The 23718-nt window shown below is 58.8% G+C and overlaps 4 protein-coding genes across 4 annotated transcripts; all 4 read right to left on the bottom strand.

Annotated features, from left to right (window-relative positions):
• Positions 1-164: 164 nt before the first annotated feature.
• On the bottom strand, positions 165-6374 carry LOC129784116 (acrosin-like). Its single transcript, XM_055799914.1, has 7 exons — positions 6317-6374; positions 5318-5393; positions 4676-4876; positions 4149-4414; positions 3717-3862; positions 3077-3247; positions 165-257 (listed from the first exon to the last, which is right to left on the bottom strand). The coding sequence occupies exons 1-7, from the start codon at positions 6372-6374 to the stop codon at positions 165-167; spliced, it is 1011 nt and encodes a 336-aa protein (XP_055655889.1).
• An 83-nt stretch (positions 6375-6457) lies between these two features.
• LOC129784115 (acrosin-like) lies at positions 6458-11744 on the bottom strand. The gene is made up of 8 exons (XM_055799913.1): positions 11687-11744; positions 10688-10763; positions 10046-10246; positions 9519-9784; positions 9087-9232; positions 8447-8617; positions 6902-6974; positions 6458-6555 (listed from the first exon to the last, which is right to left on the bottom strand). The coding sequence occupies exons 1-8, from the start codon at positions 11742-11744 to the stop codon at positions 6458-6460; spliced, it is 1089 nt and encodes a 362-aa protein (XP_055655888.1).
• Positions 11745-13624: 1880 nt separating this feature from the next.
• LOC129784114 (acrosin-like) lies at positions 13625-15964 on the bottom strand. Its single transcript, XM_055799912.1, has 5 exons — positions 15891-15964; positions 15407-15607; positions 14880-15145; positions 14448-14593; positions 13625-13978 (listed from the first exon to the last, which is right to left on the bottom strand). The coding sequence occupies exons 1-5, from the start codon at positions 15962-15964 to the stop codon at positions 13625-13627; spliced, it is 1041 nt and encodes a 346-aa protein (XP_055655887.1).
• Positions 15965-19006: 3042 nt separating this feature from the next.
• Positions 19007-21346, bottom strand: LOC129784113 (acrosin-like). The gene is made up of 5 exons (XM_055799911.1): positions 21273-21346; positions 20789-20989; positions 20262-20527; positions 19830-19975; positions 19007-19360 (listed from the first exon to the last, which is right to left on the bottom strand). Exons 1-5 carry the CDS (start codon positions 21344-21346, stop codon positions 19007-19009), a joined length of 1041 nt encoding a protein of 346 aa, XP_055655886.1.
• Positions 21347-23718: the final 2372 nt, after the last annotated feature.

Here is a 23718-nt window from a genome sequence, read left to right as displayed (position 1 = left end):
GGCCTCTGCGGGGAGGGGGGGCAACAGGAGGGGTTCCAAGCAGGACGGGAAGCAGGAGCTGGGATCGCACAGCCCCCACAGAGCCCCGTGGAATGCTCCCTTTGCGCGATGAGGGTGGGCAGGCCCCGTGGCAGGCAGCAGCGCCTGGCTCCCGGCTCTGCCTGCTAACAGCTCACAGGAAAAACCAAGCGTGGCGGCGCTACCTCTTTGCGAAGGTCACTGCCGCCCTGCTCTCGGCAGCCCTTTGCCACCTGCTCCTGCCCAATAAAGAGACACACAACAGAGAACGCAACCACTAGAGGCAGCACGCGCGAGCTTGGCTCTTGAAGAGACACTCTCTTGATGGTCGTGGCAGGCAAGCAGTGACGGGCAAGCCTAATAAGCCAAGCCTAGCCCAGCAGTGCCAACCTTCCTGCACGCAGCACAGGGAAAGGCACACGCAGCACAGTCCTCACTGGCTATGTCAGCCACAGCAACGCCCTCTGGCAGGCTTCGTGTCCCTGCTCTCTCTGGGTTGGATTGTGGTTCTGGAGCAACACTGAAGAGGGCAGCTGTGGCACCTGCTACGCACGGCCGAGGACATACAATCAGAACGCCAAAAAGGCGCCTTCGAAGTCCAATGCTGTAAAACAGACATTAGAATCCCCTGTCGCTGTTAAGAAAGTGGGAGGATTAGGCAGCACCGGGTGTTGGTCAATCGCTATTTCATTAACAGCCCTTAGATGTTGTACTACATGCTGCTCCTGGGCATGTGGCTTTGCAACAACCCCTGTTTTAGGCAATTATGACTTCTAGGCTCCAGTCCGAGCCAGGATTCCAACTTCATAGGATACTGGGTTTGTCTTAGCGGCTTCGCTCCCGGTTTCAATTCCACACTTCCCGGTGCTGCTGGGCTGAGCAACCCCCTGGCCCAAGGCAGCTGCTGCCGTGTGGACACAAGCTCTGCCACCTAGGAGGGTCCCAGTGTGCAGGGCTTTTCGGATGGCAGCAAGGCGGTCACAGGCCATGACGCTCAGAAGTAAAGACTCTGCACGGAGATAGTTCAAGCTGAAAATCATTCGGTAAATATGCAGACCTTGCAACTGGTGCTTCAGCACTTGTGTTTAACAGACTGACTAACAAGGACACTACGGTCTGCACGTGTCGATACCGATCGACTAGCTACGTTGTAAGCAAGAACTATGTTGTCTGCAAGATGTACGAGCCGGGAAGAGAACCAGTACAACCTGGCTCTGCGCTTGCTGGTGTGGACTCCTCAGCACTGCGCGCCAAAGGGAAAAGTACATCCTGAGGAAGGGTGCGAGCCTTCCTCCCAGAGAGCCCAGCCCAGGACCAGCAGGTGTCAATGCACCCGCGCCAGAGTGAGGAGGCTTATGATACCGAGTTCCTGGACCGAATGGTAATAACCCCGCCTTTTCTCGGGAATCTAATGAATATGTATGCTTCTGTGTAATAGGGATCTGCTTACTTAAGCCCTGGGTGTGCAAGTGAGGAGGAGCGATCCCCCTTGCAGCCGGAGCCCCGATAAACATACCTGCTTGATAAGCCTCCTTGAGTTGTAGAGTTTGATTCCGCACGTCAGCACCAATCAAGAAGGCTACAAAGACCTGTGCAGCACATGCCGAGTAGGAGATGGCCCCGTGTCCTGGTTTCAGCTGGCATGGAGTTAACTTTCTTCTTCGTAGCTAGTGAAGTGCTGTGTTTTGGCTATGATGTGAGAACAATGTTGGTAGCCGCACTGATGTTTTCGGTTGTTGCTGCCTAGCGTTTCTGCTAAGTCAAGGCCTTTTTGGTTTCTTGGGCCTTGCCAGCCAGAGTGCTGGAGGGGCACAAGAGACTGGGAAGGGACACAGCCAGGTCAGCTGACCTGAACCAGCCACAGAGGTATTCCATCCCGTGGGACGTCATGCTTGGTATAGAAACTTGGAGGGTTAGCTGGTGGGGGGATTCTTGCTCAGGGACTGGCTGGGCATCGGTCAGCGGGTGGTGAGCAGTTGTACTGGGCATCATTTCCTTTTTTTCCTTCTCCCTTCCTTTTGATTTTACCCTTTTCCCCCACCTTTCCATCCTAATCGTTATTGTTGTTGTTCTTCTTCTTCTTGGTATTGTTACTGTTGTTCTTCACTCTTTCTTCTGTTTAAATTATTACATTGTTCTTATCTCAACCCTCCACTTTTACATTGCTTTCTGATTCTCCTCCCCACCCCTCCGGGTGGGGGGGAGTGCGCAAGTGGCTGCGTGGCGTTTGGTTGCCGGTAGTGTTTGGTTGCCGGCCGGGGTTAAACCGCGACACAGGATGGAAATGAAGTCTGTGGCATATGTGGGGCTCGAAGGCAAGCTCCTTCCCCAAATCCTCAGTGCAACCCTTGGGTCTTTCCAGACGCGTCTGTCCTGGGTCACGAGAGTCCAGTTTCAAGGTCACTTGTGGCTCATCCACAAGCGCAGCGGGATCCCACCAGGAGCTGGCCAAAGACGTTCTGTGTTTCCAGCTCCTTTCCCCAAGCCCTCCAGCCCGTGATGACCTGTGTTCCCTTCCTCCAGTGCAGCCTCCCCCTCCTCCCTGAGCAGGCCCACTTTCAGCCCTTTGCAGGGACTCTTTCCCTTTGTGCCCGCCTTGTCTGCCTGCAGCCTGCCTCGCTTGGCAGGTGCCGGGCGTGGACGTCCTTGCCTCGCACAGGAGACTGACTTGAGCTGAAGCCTGGTTTGCTGTGAGCACCGAAACATTTTATTTCAAGCACGTGGTCAGCCTCATCAGGTGTGTGCGTCCCGAGGCACGGGCGCAGGGCAGAGCAGCCCTTTGACGCTGAGGTGGCCTTTGCATCGGCAGGCATTGCCCCAAAGGAAACGGTGGTGGCACACTGCAGCCTGCCCTGCGTGCCGTTTGTCCTGCTGCTCACACCGTTTTTCCCCTTAGGTACTGCAGGAGCTCCTGCAGCCGGCTAAAGAAGTCCAGCAGCTTCTGGACTGGAAATGGGCAGGAGCCGCCCGACTGCGCTGCTGTGGGCCTTGGCCTCGGAACGGGGCTTGACGTGGTGACAAAATGACTCCAAGCGCGTGCTGTTGGAGTAGCCCTCACTGCTGGGCGCAGGCCCATCTGTAGCAGGATCCAGTCGTAGAAGTGCTGAGTGGAGGTGTAGACTCCGGGCTGCCTGGCTCGGGCACAGCCTCTCCCCCAGCTGGTGACACCAACAAGCCAGAAGTAGTCTGCACTGCTGTCTTGGCACACGAGAGGCCCACCGCTGTCCCCCTGCAGAGGAGGAGAGAGGACAAAGGGGTTGTTGGGTGGCCAGCGTCAGCACGGGGGTTGGCTCCTTCTCTCTGACGGCACCTGCCGGAGCTGTGTTCCCTGCAGAGCGAGGCTGTGTCGAGCGAGCCTTGCCTGGGAAGGGGCGGTGGGCTTGTAAGGTGGGGCTGGCTCTCCTCACTGCACGGTGATGGTGGGTGTGTGGAAGAGAGCTGTGGCAGGCTTGGGATGGGGAGCCGTGGGCTGCCAGGAACACTAGGAGGGCTTTCTGGGCAGAGTGCCATGCCTCTGGGACAAGAGGGGCACTGGGCAGGGGCCTGCCGATGGGGAAGGGGGTATAAGCCCCCCCGGCGGTGGGGACCTGAAGTGGGAGGGGCACTGGCCAGGCCAAGCACATGCCGGGCCATGTTGGCGTAGTTGCGTGTGGCGGGGCTGCCTGTGCTACGGGGCTTGGCTCGTAGCACGCTCCTACCTGGCAGGTGTCAATGCTGCCCTGCGGATAGCCAGCACAGACGTTGTGCGTGTGGATGGCCCCTCTGTACCAACGGCTGCTGTTACAGACGTTGACATCAATGAGGCGGACCTGGGCCTCCTGCAGCACATCCGTTGATCGTCCAGCTGCGAGCACAGGAAGGAATTAGCAAGCAGCAGCTCACTGGCACTTCTCGTCCCCTGCCTGGCGGAATCCCTTGCCTCGCCCGCGCTTGGCTTTGCATCCTGAGAGGCGTTATAGCGGCATTTGCCTTCCGCCTTGCTCTGGGGAAAGGGCTCAGGCCCATCTCTCAAGAGGCATACGTCCCCGCAGGCTGACTCGGGCTCTGGCCTCTGCTGTCAGGAAGGCCAAGCAATGGCCCCGAGCGTGCCAAGCTTGCGCTCGGCACACGAGTACTTCCGCGGTACTCACATCTTGCAGTCGTGGCACCCCAGCCGCTGATGTAGCAGTTTTTCAGCTGCGAGACTCTCAGCGAGGCATCGGGCACGCAGGCAAGCTGAACGTAGGCGTTGCACTGCACAGGCTGGTCCAGCTCCAGCAAGGCAATGTCGTTCCTCTGCGTGATGTTACTGTAGCCTTGGTGAAGGAGCAGCCGCTTGATGTTGCGCACCTGGGCCTCAGGGCCCAGCTGAGTCAGCCGCGTGGCACCGATCACCACGCGCCACATGGTGATGTAGCTGGAAGGCAAATGGGGAGAGGACTCAGAGGGAGCACAGCCACGTGCTGCAGCAGCCCAGCCGTTGCCCTGCCTTCCGCTTGACGAGGGAGAGAGGAGAGCAGCGCTCGGGAGGGTGTGACTGGCCTCGCGTGCCTTAGGCTCAAGGAGCACCCAGGCCCTGGGTGTCCTGCGAGGAAACGGGGCGGGAGTAGCCCGTGCTGCTGCGCACGGGGCAAGCGCTAGTGTTGTGGGGCTATGCGCGTTCCCGGTGGCGCCTTACCTGGCCTCGATGAAGCAGTGGGCTGCTGTCAGGACCCACTGTGCGCTGATGAGGGAGCCTCCGCAGGTATGACCCGTGCCCGCTTGCCAGGGATTCTGGATGCTGACGATCCAGGGCCAGGCCCCTGCCTGGGCATCTGTGCCACCCACGACGCGCGACATGCCGTACTGAAAAGCCATGGGCCGGAGCCCGCAGGTCCCTCTGTAAAGAGAAACTCCTTAGTGTCCTGCTGGATGGCTGGCGCCCCTACGGCTCACGGTCAGCCGTCTTCCCTCCCCACAAGGCGCTGCCTGGCCAGCAGGGCTGGGGAAGCCTGTGGGGCACGTGTGTGTCCACACCCTGCCTCTTTCTGCTTTAGCCCCGTAGGTGAGTACTGCCAACAGCCTGCGTGCTGGCAAGGAAATGAGCCTCCCACACTGGCTGCCCTCCAGCCAAGCCCACAAGGGCTTGCCCAAGCTCCCTCCCAGAGCCTCGGGCCACTTACCCACAGCTGTCCCATGTGCCATACGCAGGACAGCACATGGCCAGCAGGATGAGGAGGAGGCGCAGCAAATCCATCCCTGCCAGTGACACGTGGCAGCTGCAAGGAGGAGGGCTTGTCACCGCCAGTGCAGCCGCCAACATACTGCCCCCCGAACTCACGTTGCCCAGGATGCCCTTGGCCCCGGGGGTGATGTCACAGAGTGGCTGGTTGCCACGGGGCTGGGCGTGGTGGCCTCTGCGGGGAGGGGGGGCAACAGGAGGGGTTCCAAGCAGGACGGGAGGCAGGAGCTGGGATCGCACAGCCCCCACAGAGCCCCGTGGAATGCTCCCTTTGCGCGATGAGGGTGGGCAGGCCCCGTGGCAGGCAGCAGCGCCTGGCTCCCAGCTCTGCCTGCTAACAGCTCACAGGAAAAACCAAGCGTGGCGGCGCTACCTCTTTGCGAAGGTCACTGCCGCCCTGCTCTCGGCAGCCCTTTGCCACCTGCTCCTGCCCAATAAAGAGACACACAACAGAGAACGCAACCACTAGAGGCAGCACGCGCGAGCTTGGCTCTTGAAGAGACACTCTCTTGATGGTCGTGGCAGGCAAGCAGTGACGGGCAAGCCAAATAAGCCAAGCCTAGCCCAGCAGTGCCAACCTTCCTGCACGCAGCACAGTCCTCACTGGCTATGTCAGCCACAGCAACGCCCTCTGGCAGGCTTCGTGTCCCTGCTCTCTCTGGGTTGGATTGTGGTTCTGGAGCAACACTGAAGAGGGCAGCTGTGGCACCTGCTACGCACGGCCGAGGACATACAATCAGAACGCCAAAAAGGCGCCTTCGAAGTCCAATGCTGTAAAACAGACATTAGAATCCCCTGTCGCTGTTAAGAAAGTGGGAGGATTAGGCAGCACCGGGTGTTGGTCAATCGCTATTTCATTAACAGCCCTTAGATGTTGTACTACATGCTGCTCCTGGGCATGTGGCTTTGCAACAACCCCTGTTTTAGGCAATTATGACTTCTAGGCTCCAGTCCGAGCCAGGATTCCAACTTCATAGGATACTGGGTTTGTCTTAGCGGCTTCGCTCCCGGTTTCAATTCCACACTTCCCGGTGCTGCTGGGCTGAGCAACCCCCTGGCCCAAGGCAGCTGCTGCCGTGTGGACACAAGCTCTGCCACCTAGGAGGGTCCCAGTGTGCAGGGCTTTTCGGATGGCAGCAAGGCGGTCACAGGCCATGACGCTCAGAAGTAAAGACTCTGCACGGAGATAGTTCAAGCTGAAAATCATTCGGTAAATATGCAGACCTTGCAACTGGTGCTTCAGCACTTGTGTTTAACGGACTGACTAACAAGGACACTACGGTCTGCACGTGTCGATACCGATCGACTAGCTACGTTGTAAGCAAGAACTATGTTGTCTGCAAGATGTACGAGCCGGGAAGAGAACCAGTACAACCTGGCTCTGCGCTTGCTGGTGTGGACTCCTCAGCACTGCGCGCCAAAGGGAAAAGTACATCCTGAGGAAGGGTGCGAGCCTTCCTCCCAGAGAGCCCAGCCCAGGACCAGCAGGTGTCAATGCACCCGCGCCAGAGTGAGGAGGCTTATGATACCGAGTTCCTGGACCGAATGGTAATAACCCCGCCTTTTCTCGGGAATCTAATGAATATGTATGCTTCTGTGTAATAGGGATCTGCTTACTTAAGCCCTGGGTGTGCAAGTGAGGAGGAGCGATCCCCCTTGCAGCCGGAGCCCCGATAAACATACCTGCTTGATAAGCCTCCTTGAGTTGTAGAGTTTGATTCCGCACGTCAGCACCAATCAAGAAGGCTACAAAGACCTGTGCAGCACATGCCGAGTAGGAGATGGCCCCGTGTCCTGGTTTCAGCTGGCATGGAGTTAACTTTCTTCTTCGTAGCTAGTGAAGTGCTGTGTTTTGGCTATGATGTGAGAACAATGTTGGTAGCCGCACTGATGTTTTCGGTTGTTGCTGCCTAGCGTTTCTGCTAAGTCAAGGCCTTTTTGGTTTCTTGGGCCTTGCCAGCCAGAGTGCTGGAGGGGCACAAGAGACTGGGAAGGGACACAGCCAGGTCAGCTGACCTGAACCAGCCACAGAGGTATTCCATCCCGTGGGACGTCATGCTTGGTATAGAAACTTGGAGGGTTAGCTGGTGGGGGGATTCTTGCTCAGGGACTGGCTGGGCATCGGTCAGCGGGTGGTGAGCAGTTGTACTGGGCATCATTTCCTTTTTTTCCTTCTCCCTTCCTTTTGATTTTACCCTTTTCCCCCACCTTTCCATCCTAATCGTTATTGTTGTTCTTCTTCTTCTTCTTGGTATTGTTACTGTTGTTCTTCACTCTTTCTTCTGTTTAAATTATTACATTGTTCTTATCTCAACCCTCCACTTTTACATTGCTTTCTGATTCTCCTCCCCACCCCTCCGGGTGGGGGGGAGTGCGCAAGTGGCTGCGTGGCGTTTGGTTGCCGGTAGTGTTTGGTTGCCGGCCGGGGTTAAACCGCGACACAGGATGGAAATGAAGTCTGTGGCATATGTGGGGCTCGAAGGCAAGCTCCTTCCCCAAATCCTCAGTGCAACCCTTGGGTCTTTCCAGACGCGTCTGTCCTGGGTCACGAGAGTCCAGTTTCAAGGTCACTTGTGGCTCATCCACAAGCGCAGCGGGATCCCACCAGGAGCTGGCCAAAGACGTTCTGTGTTTCCAGCTCCTTTCCCCAAGCCCTCCAGCCCGTGATGACCTGTGTTCCCTTCCTCCCCCAGTGCAGCCTCCCCCTCCTCCCTGAGCAGGCCCACTTTCAGCCCTTTGCAGGGACTCTTTCCCTTTGTGCCCGCCTTGTCTGCCTGCAGCCTGCCTCGCTTGGCAGGTGCCGGGCGTGGACGTCCTTGCCTCGCACAGGAGACTGACTTGAGCTGAAGCCTGGTTTGCTGTGAGCACCGAAACATTTTATTTCAAGCACGTGGTCAGCCTCATCAGGTGTGTGCGTCCCGAGGCACGGGCGCAGGGCAGAGCAGCCCTTTGACGCTGAGGTGGCCTTTGCATCGGCAGGCATTGCCCCAAAGGAAACGGTGGTGGCACACTGCAGCCTGCCCTGCGTGCCGTTTGTCCTGCTGCTCACACCGTTTTTCCCCTTAGGTACTGCAGGAGCTCCTGCAGCCGGCTAAAGAAGTCCAGCAGCTTCTGGACTGGAAATGGGCAGGAGCCGCCCGACTGCGCTGCTGTGGGCCTTGGCCTCGGAACGGGGCTTGACGTGGTGACAAAATGACTCCAAGCGCGTGCTGTTGGAGTAGCCCTCACTGCTGGGCGCAGGCCCATCTGTAGCAGGATCCAGTCGTAGAAGTGCTGAGTGGAGGTGTAGACTCCGGGCTGCCTGGCTCGGGCACAGCCTCTCCCCCAGCTGGTGACACCAACAAGCCAGAAGTAGTCTGCACTGCTGTCTTGGCACACGAGAGGCCCACCGCTGTCCCCCTGCAGAGGAGGAGAGAGGACAAAGGGGTTGTTGGGTGGCCAGCGTCAGCACGGGGGTTGGCTCCTTCTCTCTGACGGCACCTGCCGGAGCTGTGTTCCCTGCAGAGCGAGGCTGTGTCGAGCGAGCCTTGCCTGGGAAGGGGCGGTGGGCTTGTAAGGCGGGGCTGGCTCTCCTCACTGCACGGTGATGGTGGGTGTGTGGAAGAGAGCTGTGGCAGGCTTGGGATGGGGAGCCGTGGGCTGCCAGGAACACTAGGAGGGCTTTCTGGGCAGAGTGCCATGCCTCTGGGACAAGAGGGGCACTGGGCAGGGGCCTGCCGATGGGGAAGGGGGTATAAGCCCCCCCGGCGGTGGGGACCTGAAGTGGGAGGGGCACTGGCCAGGCCAAGCACATGCTGGGCCATGTTGGCGTAGTTGCGTGTGGCGGGGCTGCCTGTGCTACGGGGCTTGGCTCGTAGCACGCTCCTACCTGGCAGGTGTCAATGCTGCCCTGCGGATAGCCAGCACAGACGTTGTGCGTGTGGATGGCCCCTCTGTACCACCGGCTGCTGTTACAGACGTTGACATCAATGAGGCGGACCTGGGCCTCCTGCAGCACATCCGTTGATCGTCCAGCTGCGAGCACAGGAAGGAATTAGCAAGCAGCAGCTCACTGGCACTTCTCGTCCCCTGCCTGGCGGAATCCCTTGCCTCGCCCGCGCTTGGCTTTGCATCCTGAGAGGCGTTATAGCGGCATTTGCCTTCCGCCTTGCTCTGGGGAAAGGGCTCAGGCCCATCTCTCAAGAGGCATACGTCCCCGCAGGCTGACTCGGGCTCTGGCCTCTGCTGTCAGGAAGGCCAAGCAATGGCCCCGAGCGTGCCAAGCTTGCGCTCGGCACACGAGTACTTCCGCGGTACTCACATCTTGCAGTCGTGGCACCCCAGCCGCTGATGTAGCAGTTTTTCAGCTGCGAGACTCTCAGCGAGGCATCGGGCACGCAGGCAAGCTGAACGTAGGCGTTGCACTGCACAGGCTGGTCCAGCTCCAGCAAGGCAATGTCGTTCCTCTGCGTGATGTTACTGTAGCCTTGGTGAAGGAGCAGCCGCTTGATGTTGCGCACCTGGGCCTCAGGGCCCAGCTGAGTCAGCCGCGTGGCACCGATCACCACGCGCCACATGGTGATGTAGCTGGAAGGCAAATGGGGAGAGGACTCAGAGGGAGCACAGCCACGTGCTGCAGCAGCCCAGCCGTTGCCCTGCCTTCCGCTTGACGAGGGAGAGAGGAGAGCAGCGCTCGGGAGGGTGTGACTGGCCTCGCGTGCCTTAGGCTCAAGGAGCACCCAGGCCCTGGGTGTCCTGCGAGGAAACGGGGCGGGAGTAGCCCGTGCTGCTGCGCACGGGGCAAGCGCTAGTGTTGTGGGGCTATGCGTGTTCCCGGTGGCGCCTTACCTGGCCTCGATGAAGCAGTGGGCTGCTGTCAGGACCCACTGTGCGCTGATGAGGGAGCCTCCGCAGGTATGACCCGTGCCCGCTTGCCAGGGATTCTGGATGCTGACGATCCAGGGCCAGGCCCCTGCCTGGGCATCTGTGCCACCCACGACGCGCGACATGCCGTACTGAAAAGCCATGGGCCGGAGCCCGCAGGTCCCTCTGTAAAGAGAAACTCCTTAGTGTCCTGCTGGATGGCTGGCGCCCCTACGGCTCACGGTCAGCCGTCTTCCCTCCCCACAAGGCGCTGCCTGGCCAGCAGGGCTGGGGAAGCCTGTGGGGCACGTGTGTGTCCACACCCTGCCTCTTTCTGCTTTAGCCCCGTAGGTGAGTACTGCCAACAGCCTGCGTGCTGGCAAGGAAATGAGCCTCCCACACTGGCTGCCCTCCAGCCAAGCCCACAAGGGCTTGCCCAAGCTCCCTCCCAGAGCCTCGGGCCACTTACCCACAGCTGTCCCATGTGCCGTACGCAGGACAGCACATGGCCAGCAGGATGAGGAGGAGGCGCAGCAAATCCATCCCTGCCAGTGACACGTGGCAGCTGCAAGGAGGAGGGCTTGTCACCGCCAGTGCAGCCGCCAACATACTGCCCCCCGAACTCACGTTGCCCAGGATGCACTTGGCCCCGGGGGTGATGTCACAGAGTGGCTGGTTGCCACGGGGCTGGGCGTGGTGGCCTCTGCGGGGAGGGGGGGCAACAGGAGGGGTTCCAAGCAGGACGGGAGGCAGGAGCTGGGATCGCACAGCCCCCACAGAGCCCCGTGGAATGCTCCCTTTGCGCGATGAGGGTGGGCAGGCCCCGTGGCAGGCAGCAGCGCCTGGCTCCCGGCTCTGCCTGCTAACAGCTCACAGGAAAAACCAAGCGTGGCGGCGCTACCTCTTTGCAAAGGTCACTGCCGCCCTGCTCTCGGCAGCCCTTTGCCACCTGCTCCTGCCCAATAAAGAGACACACAACAGAGAACGCAACCACTAGAGGCAGCACGCGCCTGCTTGGCTCTTGAAGAGACACTCTCTTGATGGTCGTGGCAGGCAAGCAGTGACGGGCAAGCCTAATAAGCCAAGCCTAGCCCAGCAGTGCCAACCTTCCTGCACGCAGCACAGTCCTCACTGGCTATGTCAGCCACAGCAACGCCCTCTGGCAGGCTTCGTGTCCCTGCTCTCTTTGGGTTGGATTGTGGTTCTGGAGCAACACTGCAGAGGGCAGCTGTGGCACCTGCTATGCACGGCCGAGGACATACAATCAGAACGCCAAAAAGGCGCCTTCGAAGTCCAATGCTGTAAAACAGACATTAGAATCCCCTGTTGCTGTTAAGAAAGTGGGAGGATTAGGCAGCACCGGGTGTTGGTCAATCGCTATTTGATTAACAGCCCTTAGATGTTGTACTACATGCTGCTCCTGGGCATGTGGCTTTGCAACAACCCCTGTTTTAGGCAATTATGACTTCTAGGCTCCAGTCCGAGCCAGGATTCCAACTTCATAGGATACTGGGTTTGTCTTAGCGGCTTCGCTCCCGGTTTCAATTCCACACTTGCTGGTGCTGCTGGGCTGAGCAACCCCCTGGCCCAAGGCAGGTGCTGCCGTGTGGACACAAGCTCTGCCACCTAGGAGGGTCCCAGTGTGCAGGGCTTTTCGGATGGCAGCAAGGCGGTCACAGGCCATGACGCTCAGAAGTAAAGACTCTGCACGGAGATAGTTCAAGCTGAAAATCATTCGGTAAATATGCAGACCTTGCAACTGGTGCTTCAGCACTTGTGTTTAACAGACTGACTAACAAGGACACTACGGTCTGCACGTGTCGATACCGATCGACTAGCTACGTTGTAAGCAAGAACTATGTTGTCTGCAAGATGTACGAGCCGGGAAGAGAACCAGTACAACCTGGCTCTGCGCTTGCTGGTGTGGACTCCTCAGCACTGCGCGCCAAAGGGAAAAGTACATCCTGAGGAAGGGTGCGAGCCTTCCTCCCAGAGAGCCCAGCCCAGGACCAGCAGGTGTCAATGCACCCGCGCCAGAGTGAGGAGGCTTATGATACCGAGTTCCAGGACCGAATGGTAATAACCCCGCCTTTTCTCGGGAATCTAATGAATACGTATGCTTCTGTGTAATAGGGATCTGCTTACTTAAGCCCTGGGTGTGCAAGTGAGGAGGAGCGATCCCCCTTGCAGCCGGAGCCCCGATAAACATACCTGCTTGATAAGCCTCCTTGAGTTGTAGAGTTTGATTCCGCACGTCAGCACCAATCAAGAAGGCTACAAAGACCTGTGCAGCACATGCCGAGTAGGAGATGGCCCCGTGTCCTGGTTTCAGCTGGCATGGAGTTAACTTTCTTCTTCGTAGCTAGTGAAGTGCTGTGTTTTGGCTATGATGTGAGAACAATGTTGGTAGCCGCACTGATGTTTTCGGTTGTTGCTGCCTAGCGTTTCTGCTAAGTCAAGGCCTTTTTGGTTTCTTGGGCCTTGCCAGCCAGAGTGCTGGAGGGGCACAAGAGACTGGGAAGGGACACAGCCAGGTCAGCTGACCTGAACCAGCCACAGAGGTATTCCATCCCGTGGGACGTCATGCTTGGTATAGAAACTTGGAGGGTTAGCTGGTGGGGGGATTCTTGCTCAGGGACTGGCTGGGCATCGGTCAGCGGGTGGTGAGCAGTTGTACTGGGCATCATTTCCTTTTTTTCCTTCTCCCTTCCTTTTGATTTTACCCTTTTCCCCCACCTTTCCATCCTAATTGTTATTGTTGTTCTTCTTCTTGGTATTGTTACTGTTGTTCTTCACTCTTTCTTCTGTTTAAATTATTACATTGTTCTTATCTCAACCCTCCACTTTTACATTGCTTTCTGATTCTCCTCCCCACCCCTCCGGGTGGGGGGGAGTGCGCAAGTGGCTGCGTGGCGTTTGGTTGCCGGTAGCGTTTGGTTGCCGGCCGGGGTTAAACCGCGACACAGGATGGAAATGAAGTCTGTGGCATATGTGGGGCTCGAAGGCAAGCTCCTTCCCCAAATCCTCAGTGCAACCCTTGGGTCTTTCCAGACGCGTCTGTCCTGGGTCACGAGAGTCCAGTTTCAAGGTCACTTGTGGCTCATCCACAAGCGCAGCGGGATCCCACCAGGAGCTGGCCAAAGACGTTCTGTGTTTCCAGCTCCTTTCCCCAAGCCCTCCAGCCCGTGATGACCTGTGTTCCCTTCCTCCAGTGCAGCCTCCCCCTCCTCCCTGAGCAGGCCCACTTTCAGCCCTTTGCAGGGACTCTTTCCCTTTGTGCCCGCCTTGTCTGCCTGCAGCCTGCCTCGCTTGGCAGGTGCCGGGCGTGGACGTCCTTGCCTCGCACAGGAGACTGACTTGAGCTGAAGCCTGGTTTGCTGTGAGCACCGAAACATTTTATTTCAAGCACGTGGTCAGCCTCATCAGGTGTGTGCGTCCCGAGGCACGGGCGCAGGGCAGAGCAGCCCTTTGACGCTGAGGTGGCCTCTGCATCGGCAGGCATTGCCCCAAAGGAAACGGTGGTGGCACACTGCAGCCTGCCCTGTGTGCCGTTTGTCCTGCTGCTCACACCGTTTTTCCCCTTAGGTACTGCAGGAGCTCCTGCAGCCGGCTAAAGAAGTCCAGCAGCTTCTGGACTGGAAACGGGCAGGAGCCGCCCGACTGCGCTGCTGTGGGCCTTGGCCTCAGAACGGGGCTTGACGTGGTGACAAAATGACTCCAAGCGCGTGCTGTTGGAGTAGCCCTCACTGCTGGGCGCAGGCCCATCTGTAGCAGGATCCAGTCGTAGAAGTGCTGAGTGGAGGTGTAGACTCCGGGCTGCCTGGCTCGGGCACAGCCTCTCCCCCAGCTGGTGACACCAACAAGCCAGAAGTAGTCTGCACTGCTGTCTTGGCACACGAGAGGCCCACCGCTGTCCCCCTGCAGAGGAGGAGAGAGGACAAAGGGGTTGTTGGGTGGCCAGCGTCAGCACGGGGGTTGGCTCCTTCTCTCTGACGGCACCTGCCGGAGCTGTGTTCCCTGCAGAGCGAGGCTGTGTCGAGCGAGCCTTGCCTGGGAAGGGGTGGTGGGCTTGTAAGGTGGGGCTGGCTCTCCTCACTGCACGGTGATGGTGGGTGTGTGGAAGAGAGCTGTGGCAGGCTTGGGATGGGGAGCCGTGGGCTGCCAGGAACACTAGGAGGGCTTTCTGGGCAGAGTGCCATGCCTCTGGGACAAGAGGGGCACTGGGCAGGGGCCTGCCGATGGGGAAGGGGGTATAAGCCCCCCCGGCGGTGGGGACCTGAAGTGGGAGGGGCACTGGCCAGGCCAAGCACATGCCGGGCCATGTTGGCGTAGTTGCGTGTGGCGGGGCTGCCTGTGCTACGGGGCTTGGCTCGTAGCACGCTCCTACCTGGCAGGTGTCAATGCCGCCCTGCGGATAGCCAGCACAGACGTTGTGCGTGTGGATGGCCCCTCTGTACCACCGGCTGCTGTTACAGACGTTGACATCAATGAGGCGGACCTGGGCCTCCTGCAGCACATCCGTTGATCGTCCAGCTGCGAGCACAGGAAGGAATTAGCAAGCAGCAGCTCACTGGCACTTCTCCTCCCCTGCCTGGCGGAATCCCTTGCCTCGCCCGCGCTTGGCTTTGCATCCTGAGAGGCGTTATAGCGGCATTTGCCTTCCGCCTTGCTCTGGGGAAAGGGCTCAGGCCCATCTCTCAAGAGGCATACGTCCCCGCAGGCTGACTCGGGCTCTGGCCTCTGCTGTCAGGAAGCCCAAGCAATGGCCCCGAGCGTGCCAAGCTTGCGCTCGGCACACGAGTACTTCCGCGGTACTCACATCTTGCAGTCGTGGCACCCCAGCCACTGATGTAGCAGTTTTTCAGCTGCGAGACTCTCAGCGAGGCATCGGGCACGCAGGCAAGCTGAACGTAGGCGTTGCACTGCACAGGCTGGTCCAGCTCCAGCAAGGCAATGTCGTTCCTCTGCGTGATGTTACTGTAGCCTTGGTGAAGGAGCAGCCGCTTGATGTTGCGCACCTGGGCCTCAGGGCCCAGCTGAGTCAGCCGCGTGGCACCGATCACCACGCGCCACATGGTGATGTAGCTGGAAGGCAAATGGGGAGAGGACTCAGAGGGAGCACAGCCACGTGCTGCAGCAGCCCAGCCGTTGCCCTGCCTTCCGCTTGACGAGGGAGAGAGGAGAGCAGCGCTCGGGAGGGTGTGACTGGCCTCGCGTGCCTTAGGCTCAAGGAGCACCCAGGCCCTGGGTGTCCTGCGAGGAAACGGGGCGGGAGTAGCCCGTGCTGCTGCGCACGGGGCAAGCGCTAGTGTTGTGGGGCTATGCGCGTTCCCGGTGGCGCCTTACCTGGCCTCGATGAAGCAGTGGGCTGCTGTCAGGACCCACTGTGCGCTGATGAGGGAGCCTCCGCAGGTATGACCCGTGCCCGCTTGCCAGGGATTCTGGATGCTGACGATCCAGGGCCAGGCCCCTGCCTGGGCATCTGTGCCACCCACGACGCGCGACATGCCGTACTGAAAAGCCATGGGCCGGAGCCCGCAGGTCCCTCTGTAAAGAGAAACTCCTTAGTGTCCTGCTGGATGGCTGGCGCCCCTACGGCTCACGGTCAGCCGTCTTCCCTCCCCACAAGGCGCTGCCTGGCCAGCAGGGCTGGGGAAGCCTGTGGGGCACGTGTGTGTCCACACCCTGCCTCTTTCTGCTTTAGCCCCGTAGGTGAGTACTGCCAACAGCCTGCGTGCTGGCAAGGAAATGAGCCTCCCACACTGGCTGCCCTCCAGCCAAGCCCACAAGGGCTTGCCCAAGCTCCCTCCCAGAGCCTCGGGCCACTTACCCACAGCTGTCCCATGTGCCGTACGCAGGACAGCACATGGCCAGCAGGATGAGGAGGAGGCGCAGCAAATCCATCCCTGCCAGTGACACGTGGCAGCTGCAAGGAGGAGGGCTTGTCACCGCCAGTGCAGCCGCCAACATACTGCCCCCCGAACTCACGTTGCCCAGGATGCCCTTGGCCCCGGGGGTGATGTCACAGAGTGGCTGGTTGCCACGGGGCTGGGCGTGGTGGCCTCTGCGGGGAGGGGGGGCAACAGGAGGGGTTCCAAGCAGGATGGGAGGCAGGAGCTGGGATCGCACAGCCCCCACAGAGCCCCGTGGAATGCTCCCTTTGCGCGATGAGGGTGGGCAGGCCCCGTGGCAGGCAGCAGCGCCTGGCTCCCAGCTCTGCCTGCTAACAGCTCACAGGAAAAACCAAGCGTGGCGGCGCAGCCTCTTTGCGAAGGTCACTGCCGCCCTGCTCTCGGCAGCCCTTTGCCACCTGCTCCTGCCCAATAAAGAGACACACAACAGAGAACGCAACCACTAGAGGCAGCACGCGCCTGCTTGGCTCTTGAAGAGACACTCTCTTGATGGTCGTGGCAGGCAAGCAGTGACGGGCAAGCCTAATAAGCCAAGCCTAGCCCAGCAGTGCCAACCTTCCTGCACGCAGCACAGGGAAAGGCACACGCAGCACAGTCCTCACTGGCTATGTCAGCCACAGCAACGCCCTCTGGCAGGCTTCGTGTCCCTGCTCTCTCTGGGTTGGATTGTGGTTCTGGAGCAACACTGAAGAGGGCAGCTGTGGCACCTGCTACGCACGGCCGAGGACATACAATCAGAACGCCAAAAAGGCGCCTTCGAAGTCCAATGCTGTAAAACAGACATTAGAATCCCCTGTCGCTGTTGAGAAAGTGGGAGGATTAGGCAGCACCGGGTGTTGGTCAATCGCTATTTCATTAACAGCCCTTAGATGTTGTACTACATGCTGCTCCTGGGCATGTGGCTTTGCAACAACCCCTGTTTTAGGCAATTATGACTTCTAGGCTCCAGTCCGAGCCAGGATTCCAACTTCATAGGATACTGGTTTTGTCTTAGCGGCTTCGCTCCCGGTTTCAATTCCACACTTGCTGGTGCTGCTGGGCTGAGCAACCCCCTGGCCCAAGGCAGCTGCTGCCGTGTGGACATAAGCTCTGCCACCTAGGAGGGTCCCAGTGTGCAGGGCTTTTCGGATGGCAGCAAGGCGGTCACAGGCCATGACGCTCAGAAGTAAAGACTCTGCACGGAGATAGTTCAAGCTGAAAATCATTCGGTAAATATGCAGACCTTGCAACTGGTGCTTCAGCACTTGTGTTTAACAGACTGACTAACAAGGACACTACGGTCTGCACGTGTCGATACCGATCGACTAGCTACGTTGTAAGCAAGAACTATGTTGTCTGCAAGATGTACGAGCCGGGAAGAGAACCAGTACAACCTGGCTCTGCGCTTGCTGGTGTGGACTCCTCAGCACTGCGCGCCAAAGGGAAAAGTACATCCTGAGGAAGGGTGCGAGCCTTCCTCCCAGAGAGCCCAGCCCAGGACCAGCAGGTGTCAATGCACCCGCGCCAGAGTGAGGAGGCTTATGATACCGAGTTCCTGGACCGAATGGTAATAACCCCGCCTTTTCTCGGGAATCTAATGAATACGTATGCTTCTGTGTAATAGGGATCTGCTTACTTAAGCCCTGGGTGTGCAAGTGAGGAGGAGCGATCCCCCTTGCAGCCGGAGCCCCGATAAACATACCTGCTTGATAAGCCTCCTTGAGTTGTAGAGTTTGATTCCGCACGTCAGCACCAATCAAGAAGGCTACAAAGACCTGTGCAGCACATGCCGAGTAGGAGATGGCCCCGTGTCCTGGTTTCAGCTGGCATGGAGTTAACTTTCTTCTTCGTAGCTAGTGAAGTGCTGTGTTTTGGCTATGATGTGAGAACAATGTTGGTAGCCGCACTGATGTTTTCGGTTGTTGCTGCCTAGCGTTTCTGCTAAGTCAAGGCCTTTTTGGTTTCTTGGGCCTTGCCAGCCAGAGTGCTGGAGGGGCACAAGAGACTGGGAAGGGACACAGCCAGGTCAGCTGACCTGAACCAGCCACAGAGGTATTCCATCCCGTGGGACGTCATGCTTGGTATAGAAACTTGGAGGGTTAGCTGGTGGGGGGATTCTTGCTCAGGGACTGGCTGGGCATCGGTCAGCGGGTGGTGAGCAGTTGTACTGGGCATCATTTCCTTTTTTTCCTTCTCCCTTCCTTTTGATTTTACCCTTTTCCCCCACCTTTCCATCCTAATTGTTATTGTTGTTCTTCTTCTTGGTATTGTTACTGTTGTTCTTCACTCTTTCTTCTGTTTAAATTATTACATTGTTCTTATCTCAACCCTCCACTTTTACATTGCTTTCTGATTCTCCTCCCCACCCCTCCGGGTGGGGGGGAGTGCGCAAGTGGCTGCGTGGCGTTTGGTTGCCGGTAGCGTTTGGTTGCCGGCCGGGGTTAAACCGCGACACAGGATGGAAATGAAGTCTGTGGCATATGTGGGGCTCGAAGGCAAGCTCCTTCCCCAAATCCTCAGTGCAACCCTTGGGTCTTTCCAGACGCGTCTGTCCTGGGTCACGAGAGTCCAGTTTCAAGGTCACTTGTGGCTCATCCACAAGCGCAGCGGGATCCCACCAGGAGCTGGCCAAAGACGTTCTGTGTTTCCAGCTCCTTTCCCCAAGCCCTCCAGCCCGTGATGACCTGTGTTCCCTTCCTCCAGTGCAGCCTCCCCCTCCTCCCTGAGCAGGCCCACTTTCAGCCCTTTGCAGGGACTCTTTCCCTTTGTGCCCGCCTTGTCTGCCTGCAGCCTGCCTCGCTTGGCAGGTGCCGGGCGTGGACGTCCTTGCCTCGCACAGGAGACTGACTTGAGCTGAAGCCTGGTTTGCTGTGAGCACCGAAACATTTTATTTCAAGCACGTGGTCAGCCTCATCAGGTGTGTGCGTCCCGAGGCACGGGCGCAGGGCAGAGCAGCCCTTTGACGCTGAGGTGGCCTTTGCATCGGCAGGCATTGCCCCAAAGGAAACGGTGGTGGCACACTGCAGCCTGCCCTGCGTGCCGTTTGTCCTGCTGCTCACACCGTTTTTCCCCTTAGGTACTGCAGGAGCTCCTGCAGCCGGCTAAAGAAGTCCAGCAGCTTCTGGACTGGAAATGGGCAGGAGCCGCCCGACTGCGCTGCTGTGGGCCTTGGCCTCGGAACGGGGCTTGACGTGGTGACAAAATGACTCCAAGCGCGTGCTGTTGGAGTAGCCCTCACTGCTGGGCGCAGGCCCATCTGTAGCAGGATCCAGTCGTAGAAGTGCTGAGTGGAGGTGTAGACTCCGGGCTGCCTGGCTCGGGCACAGCCTCTCCCCCAGCTGGTGACACCAACAAGCCAGAAGTAGTCTGCACTGCTGTCTTGGCACACGAGAGGCCCACCGCTGTCCCCCTGCAGAGGAGGAGAGAGGACAAAGGGGTTGTTGGGTGGCCAGCGTCAGCACGGGGGTTGGCTCCTTCTCTCTGACGGCACCTGCCGGAGCTGTGTTCCCTGCAGAGCGAGGCTGTGTCGAGCGAGCCTTGCCTGGGAAGGGGCGGTGGGCTTGTAAGGCGGGGCTGGCTCTCCTCACTGCACGGTGATGGTGGGTGTGTGGAAGAGAGCTGTGGCAGGCTTGGGATGGGGAGCCGTGGGCTGCCAGGAACACTAGGAGGGCTTTCTGGGCAGAGTGCCATGCCTCTGGGACAAGAGGGGCACTGGGCAGGGGCCTGCCGATGGGGAAGGGGGTATAAGCCCCCCCGGCGGTGGGGACCTGAAGTGGGAGGGGCACTGGCCAGGCCAAGCACATGCCGGGCCATGTTGGCGTAGTTGCGTGTGGCGGGGCTGCCTGTGCTACGGGGCTTGGCTCGTAGCACGCTCCTACCTGGCAGGTGTCAATGCCGCCCTGCGGATAGCCAGCACAGACGTTGTGCGTGTGGATGGCCCCTCTGTACCACCGGCTGCTGTTACAGACGTTGACATCAATGAGGCGGACCTGGGCCTCCTGCAGCACATCCGTTGATCGTCCAGCTGCGAGCACAGGAAGGAATTAGCAAGCAGCAGCTCACTGGCACTTCTCCTCCCCTGCCTGGCGGAATCCCTTGCCTCGCCCGCGCTTGGCTTTGCATCCTGAGAGGCGTTATAGCGGCATTTGCCTTCCGCCTTGCTCTGGGGAAAGGGCTCAGGCCCATCTCTCAAGAGGCATACGTCCCCGCAGGCTGACTCGGGCTCTGGCCTCTGCTGTCAGGAAGGCCAAGCAATGGCCCCGAGCGTGCCAAGCTTGCGCTCGGCACACGAGTACTTCCGCGGTACTCACATCTTGCAGTCGTGGCACCCCAGCCGCTGATGTAGCAGTTTTTCAGCTGCGAGACTCTCAGCGAGGCATCGGGCACACAGGCAAGCTGAACGTAGGCGTTGCACTGCACAGGCTGGTCCAGCTCCAGCAAGGCAATGTCGTTCCTCTGCGTGATGTTACTGTAGCCTTGGTGAAGGAGCAGCCGCTTGATGTTGCGCACCTGGGCCTCAGGGCCCAGCTGAGTCAGCCGCGTGGCACCGATCACCACGCGCCACATGGTGATGTAGCTGGAAGGCAAATGGGGAGAGGACTCAGAGGGAGCACAGCCACGTGCTGCAGCAGCCCAGCCGTTGCCCTGCCTTCCGCTTGACGAGGGAGAGAGGAGAGCAGCGCTCGGGAGGGTGTGACTGGCCTCGCGTGCCTTAGGCTCAAGGAGCACCCAGGCCCTGGGTGTCCTGCGAGGAAACGGGGCGGGAGTAGCCCGTGCTGCTGCGCACGGGGCAAGCGCTAGTGTTGTGGGGCTATGCGTGTTCCCGGTGGCGCCTTACCTGGCCTCGATGAAGCAGTGGGCTGCTGTCAGGACCCACTGTGCGCTGATGAGGGAGCCTCCGCAGGTATGACCCGTGCCCGCTTGCCAGGGATTCTGGATGCTGACGATCCAGGGCCAGGCCCCTGCCTGGGCATCTGTGCCACCCACGACGCGCGACATGCCGTACTGAAAAGCCATGGGCCGGAGCCCGCAGGTCCCTCTGTAAAGAGAAACTCCTTAGTGTCCTGCTGGATGGCTGGCGCCCCTACGGCTCACGGTCAGCCGTCTTCCCTCCCCACAAGGCGCTGCCTGGCCAGCAGGGCTGGGGAAGCCTGTGGGGCACGTGTGTGTCCACACCCTGCCTCTTTCTGCTTTAGCCCCGTAGGTGAGTACTGCCAACAGCCTGCGTGCTGGCAAGGAAATGAGCCTCCCACACTGGCTGCCCTCCAGCCAAGCCCACAAGGGCTTGCCCAAGCTCCCTCCCAGAGCCTCGGGCCACTTACCCACAGCTGTCCCATGTGCCGTACGCAGGACAGCACATGGCCAGCAGGATGAGGAGGAGGCGCAGCAAATCCATCCCTGCCAGTGACACGTGGCAGCTGCAAGGAGGAGGGCTTGTCACCGCCAGTGCAGCCGCCAACATACTGCCCCCCGAGCTCACGTTGCCCAGGATGCCCTTGGCCCCGGGGGTGATGTCACAGAGTGGCTGGTTGCCACGGGGCTGGGCGTGGTGGCCTCTGCGGGGAGGGGGGGCAACAGGAGGGGTTCCAAGCAGGACGGGAGGCAGGAGCTGGGATCGCACAGCCCCCACAGAGCCCCGTGGAATGCTCCCTTTGCGCGATGAGGGTGGGCAGGCCCCGTGGCAGGCAGCAGCGCCTGGCTCCCAGCTCTGCCTGCTAACAGCTCACAGGAAAAACCAAGCGTGGCGGCGCTACCTCTTTGCGAAGGTCACTGCCGCCCTGCTCTCGGCAGCCCTTTGCCACCTGCTCCTGCCCAATAAAGAGACACACAACAGAGAACGCAACCACTAGAGGCAGCACGCGCGTGCTTGGCTCTTGAAGAGACACTCTCTTGATGGTCGTGGCAGGCAAGCAGTGACGGGCAAGCCTAATAAGCCAAGCCTAGCCCAGCAGTGCCAACCTTCCTGCACGCAGCACAGGGAAAGGCACACGCAGCACAGTCCTCACTGGCTATGTCAGCCACAGCAACGCCCTCTGGCAGGCTTCGTGTCCCTGCTCTCTCTGGGTTGGATTGTGGTTCTGGAGCAACACTGAAGAGGGCAGCTGTGGCACCTGCTACGCACGGCCGAGGACATACAATCAGAACGCCAAAAAGGCGCCTTCGAAGTCCAATGCTGTAAAACAGACATTAGAATCCCCTGTCGCTGTTGAGAAAGTGGGAGGATTAGGCAGCACCGGGTGTTGGTCAATCGCTATTTCATTAACAGCCCTTAGATGTTGTACTACATGCTGCTCCTGGGCATGTGGCTTTGCAACAACCCCTGTTTTAGGCAATTATGACTTCTAGGCTCCAGTCCGAGCCAGGATTCCAACTTCATAGGATACTGGGTTTGTCTTAGCGGCTTCGCTCCCGGTTTCAATTCCACACTTGCTGGTGCTGCTGGGCTGAGCAACCCCCTGGCCCAAGGCAGCTGCTGCCGTGTGGACATAAGCTCTGCCACCTAGGAGGGTCCCAGTGTGCAGGGCTTTTCGGATGGCAGCAAGGCGGTCACAGGCCATGACGCTCAGAAGTAAAGACTCTGCACGGAGATAGTTCAAGCTGAAAATCATTCGGTAAATATGCAGACCTTGCAACTGGTGCTTCAGCACTTGTGTTTAACAGACTGACTAACAAGGACACTACGGTCTGCACGTGTCGATACCGATCGACTAGCTACGTTGTAAGCAAGAACTATGTTGTCTGCAAGATGTACGAGCCGGGAAGAGAACCAGTACAACCTGGCTCTGCGCTTGCTGGTGTGGACTCCTCAGCACTGCGCGCCAAAGGGAAAAGTACATCCTGAGGAAGGGTGCGAGCCTTCCTCCCAGAGAGCCCAGCCCAGGACCAGCAGGTGTCAATGCACCCGCGCCAGAGTGAGGAGGCTTATGATACCGAGTTCCTGGACCGAATGGTAATAACCCCGCCTTTTCTCGGGAATCTAATGAATACGTATGCTTCTGTGTAATAGGGATCTGCTTACTTAAGCCCTGGGTGTGCAAGTGAGGAGGAGCGATCCCCCTTGCAGCCGGAGCCCCGATAAACATACCTGCTTGATAAGCCTCCTTGAGTTGTAGAGTTTGATTCCGCACGTCAGCACCAATCAAGAAGGCTACAAAGACCTGTGCAGCACATGCCGAGTAGGAGATGGCCCCGTGTCCTGGTTTCAGCTGGCATGGAGTTAACTTTCTTCTTCGTAGCTAGTGAAGTGCTGTGTTTTGGCTATGATGTGAGAACAATGTTGGTAGCCGCACTGATGTTTTTGGTTGTTGCTGCCTAGCGTTTCTGCTAAGTCAAGGCCTTTTTGGTTTCTTGGGCCTTGCCAGCCAGAGTGCTGGAGGGGCACAAGAGACTGGGAAGGGACACAGGCAGGTCAGCTGACCTGAACCAGCCACAGAGGTATTCCATCCCGTGGGACGTCATGCTTGGTATAGAAACTTGGAGGGTTAGCTGGTGGGGGGATTCTTGCTCAGGGACTGGCTGGGCATCGGTCAGCGGGTGGTGAGCAGTTGTACTGGGCATCATTTCCTTTTTTTCCTTCTCCCTTCCTTTTGATTTTACCCTTTTCCCCCACCTTTCCATCCTAATTGTTATTGTTGTTCTTCTTCTTGGTATTGTTACTGTTGTTCTTCACTCTTTCTTCTGTTTAAATTATTACATTGTTCTTATCTCAACCCTCCACTTTTACATTGCTTTCTGATTCTCCTCCCCACCCCTCCGGGTGGGGGGGAG

The sequence above is a fragment of the Falco peregrinus genome, chromosome 3 (genome assembly GCF_023634155.1).
Source record: "Falco peregrinus isolate bFalPer1 chromosome 3, bFalPer1.pri, whole genome shotgun sequence".
Classification (NCBI taxonomy): domain Eukaryota; kingdom Metazoa; phylum Chordata; class Aves; order Falconiformes; family Falconidae; genus Falco; species Falco peregrinus.
This window is presented reverse-complemented; position numbering and strand designations above follow the sequence as displayed.

Excerpts from the sequence above, each read along its gene's own strand:
- LOC129784116 (XM_055799914.1), bottom strand. The coding sequence starts at position 6,374 with ATGGCCTGTGACCGCCTTGCTGCCATCCGAAAAGCCCTGCACACTGGG. Across the intron at positions 4,415-4,675 it reads CACTGCTTCATCGAGGCCAG|CTACATCACCATGTGGCGCG; the intron begins GTAAGGCGCCAC and ends TTTGCCTTCCAG. Across the intron at positions 3,863-4,148 it reads GGGTGCCACGACTGCAAGAT|CTGGACGATCAACGGATGTG; the intron begins GTGAGTACCGCG and ends CTGTGCTCGCAG.
- LOC129784113 (XM_055799911.1), bottom strand. The coding sequence starts at position 21,346 with ATGGATTTGCTGCGCCTCCTCCTCATCCTGCTGGCCATGTGCTGTCCT. Across the intron at positions 20,528-20,788 it reads CACTGCTTCATCGAGGCCAG|CTACATCACCATGTGGCGCG; the intron begins GTAAGGCGCCAC and ends TTTGCCTTCCAG. Across the intron at positions 19,976-20,261 it reads GGGTGCCACGACTGCAAGAT|CTGGACGATCAACGGATGTG; the intron begins GTGAGTACCGCG and ends CTGTGCTCGCAG.
- LOC129784115 (XM_055799913.1), bottom strand. The coding sequence starts at position 11,744 with ATGGCCTGTGACCGCCTTGCTGCCATCCGAAAAGCCCTGCACACTGGG. Across the intron at positions 9,785-10,045 it reads CACTGCTTCATCGAGGCCAG|CTACATCACCATGTGGCGCG; the intron begins GTAAGGCGCCAC and ends TTTGCCTTCCAG. Across the intron at positions 6,975-8,446 it reads AGATGGGCCTGCGCCCAGCA|GTCTTTGTAGCCTTCTTGAT; the intron begins GTGAGGGCTACT and ends TGTGCTGCACAG.
- LOC129784114 (XM_055799912.1), bottom strand. The coding sequence starts at position 15,964 with ATGGATTTGCTGCGCCTCCTCCTCATCCTGCTGGCCATGTGCTGTCCT. Across the intron at positions 15,146-15,406 it reads CACTGCTTCATCGAGGCCAG|CTACATCACCATGTGGCGCG; the intron begins GTAAGGCGCCAC and ends TTTGCCTTCCAG. Across the intron at positions 13,979-14,447 it reads GCGGCATTGACACCTGCCAG|GGGGACAGCGGTGGGCCTCT; the intron begins GTAGGAGCGTGC and ends CCTCCTCTGCAG.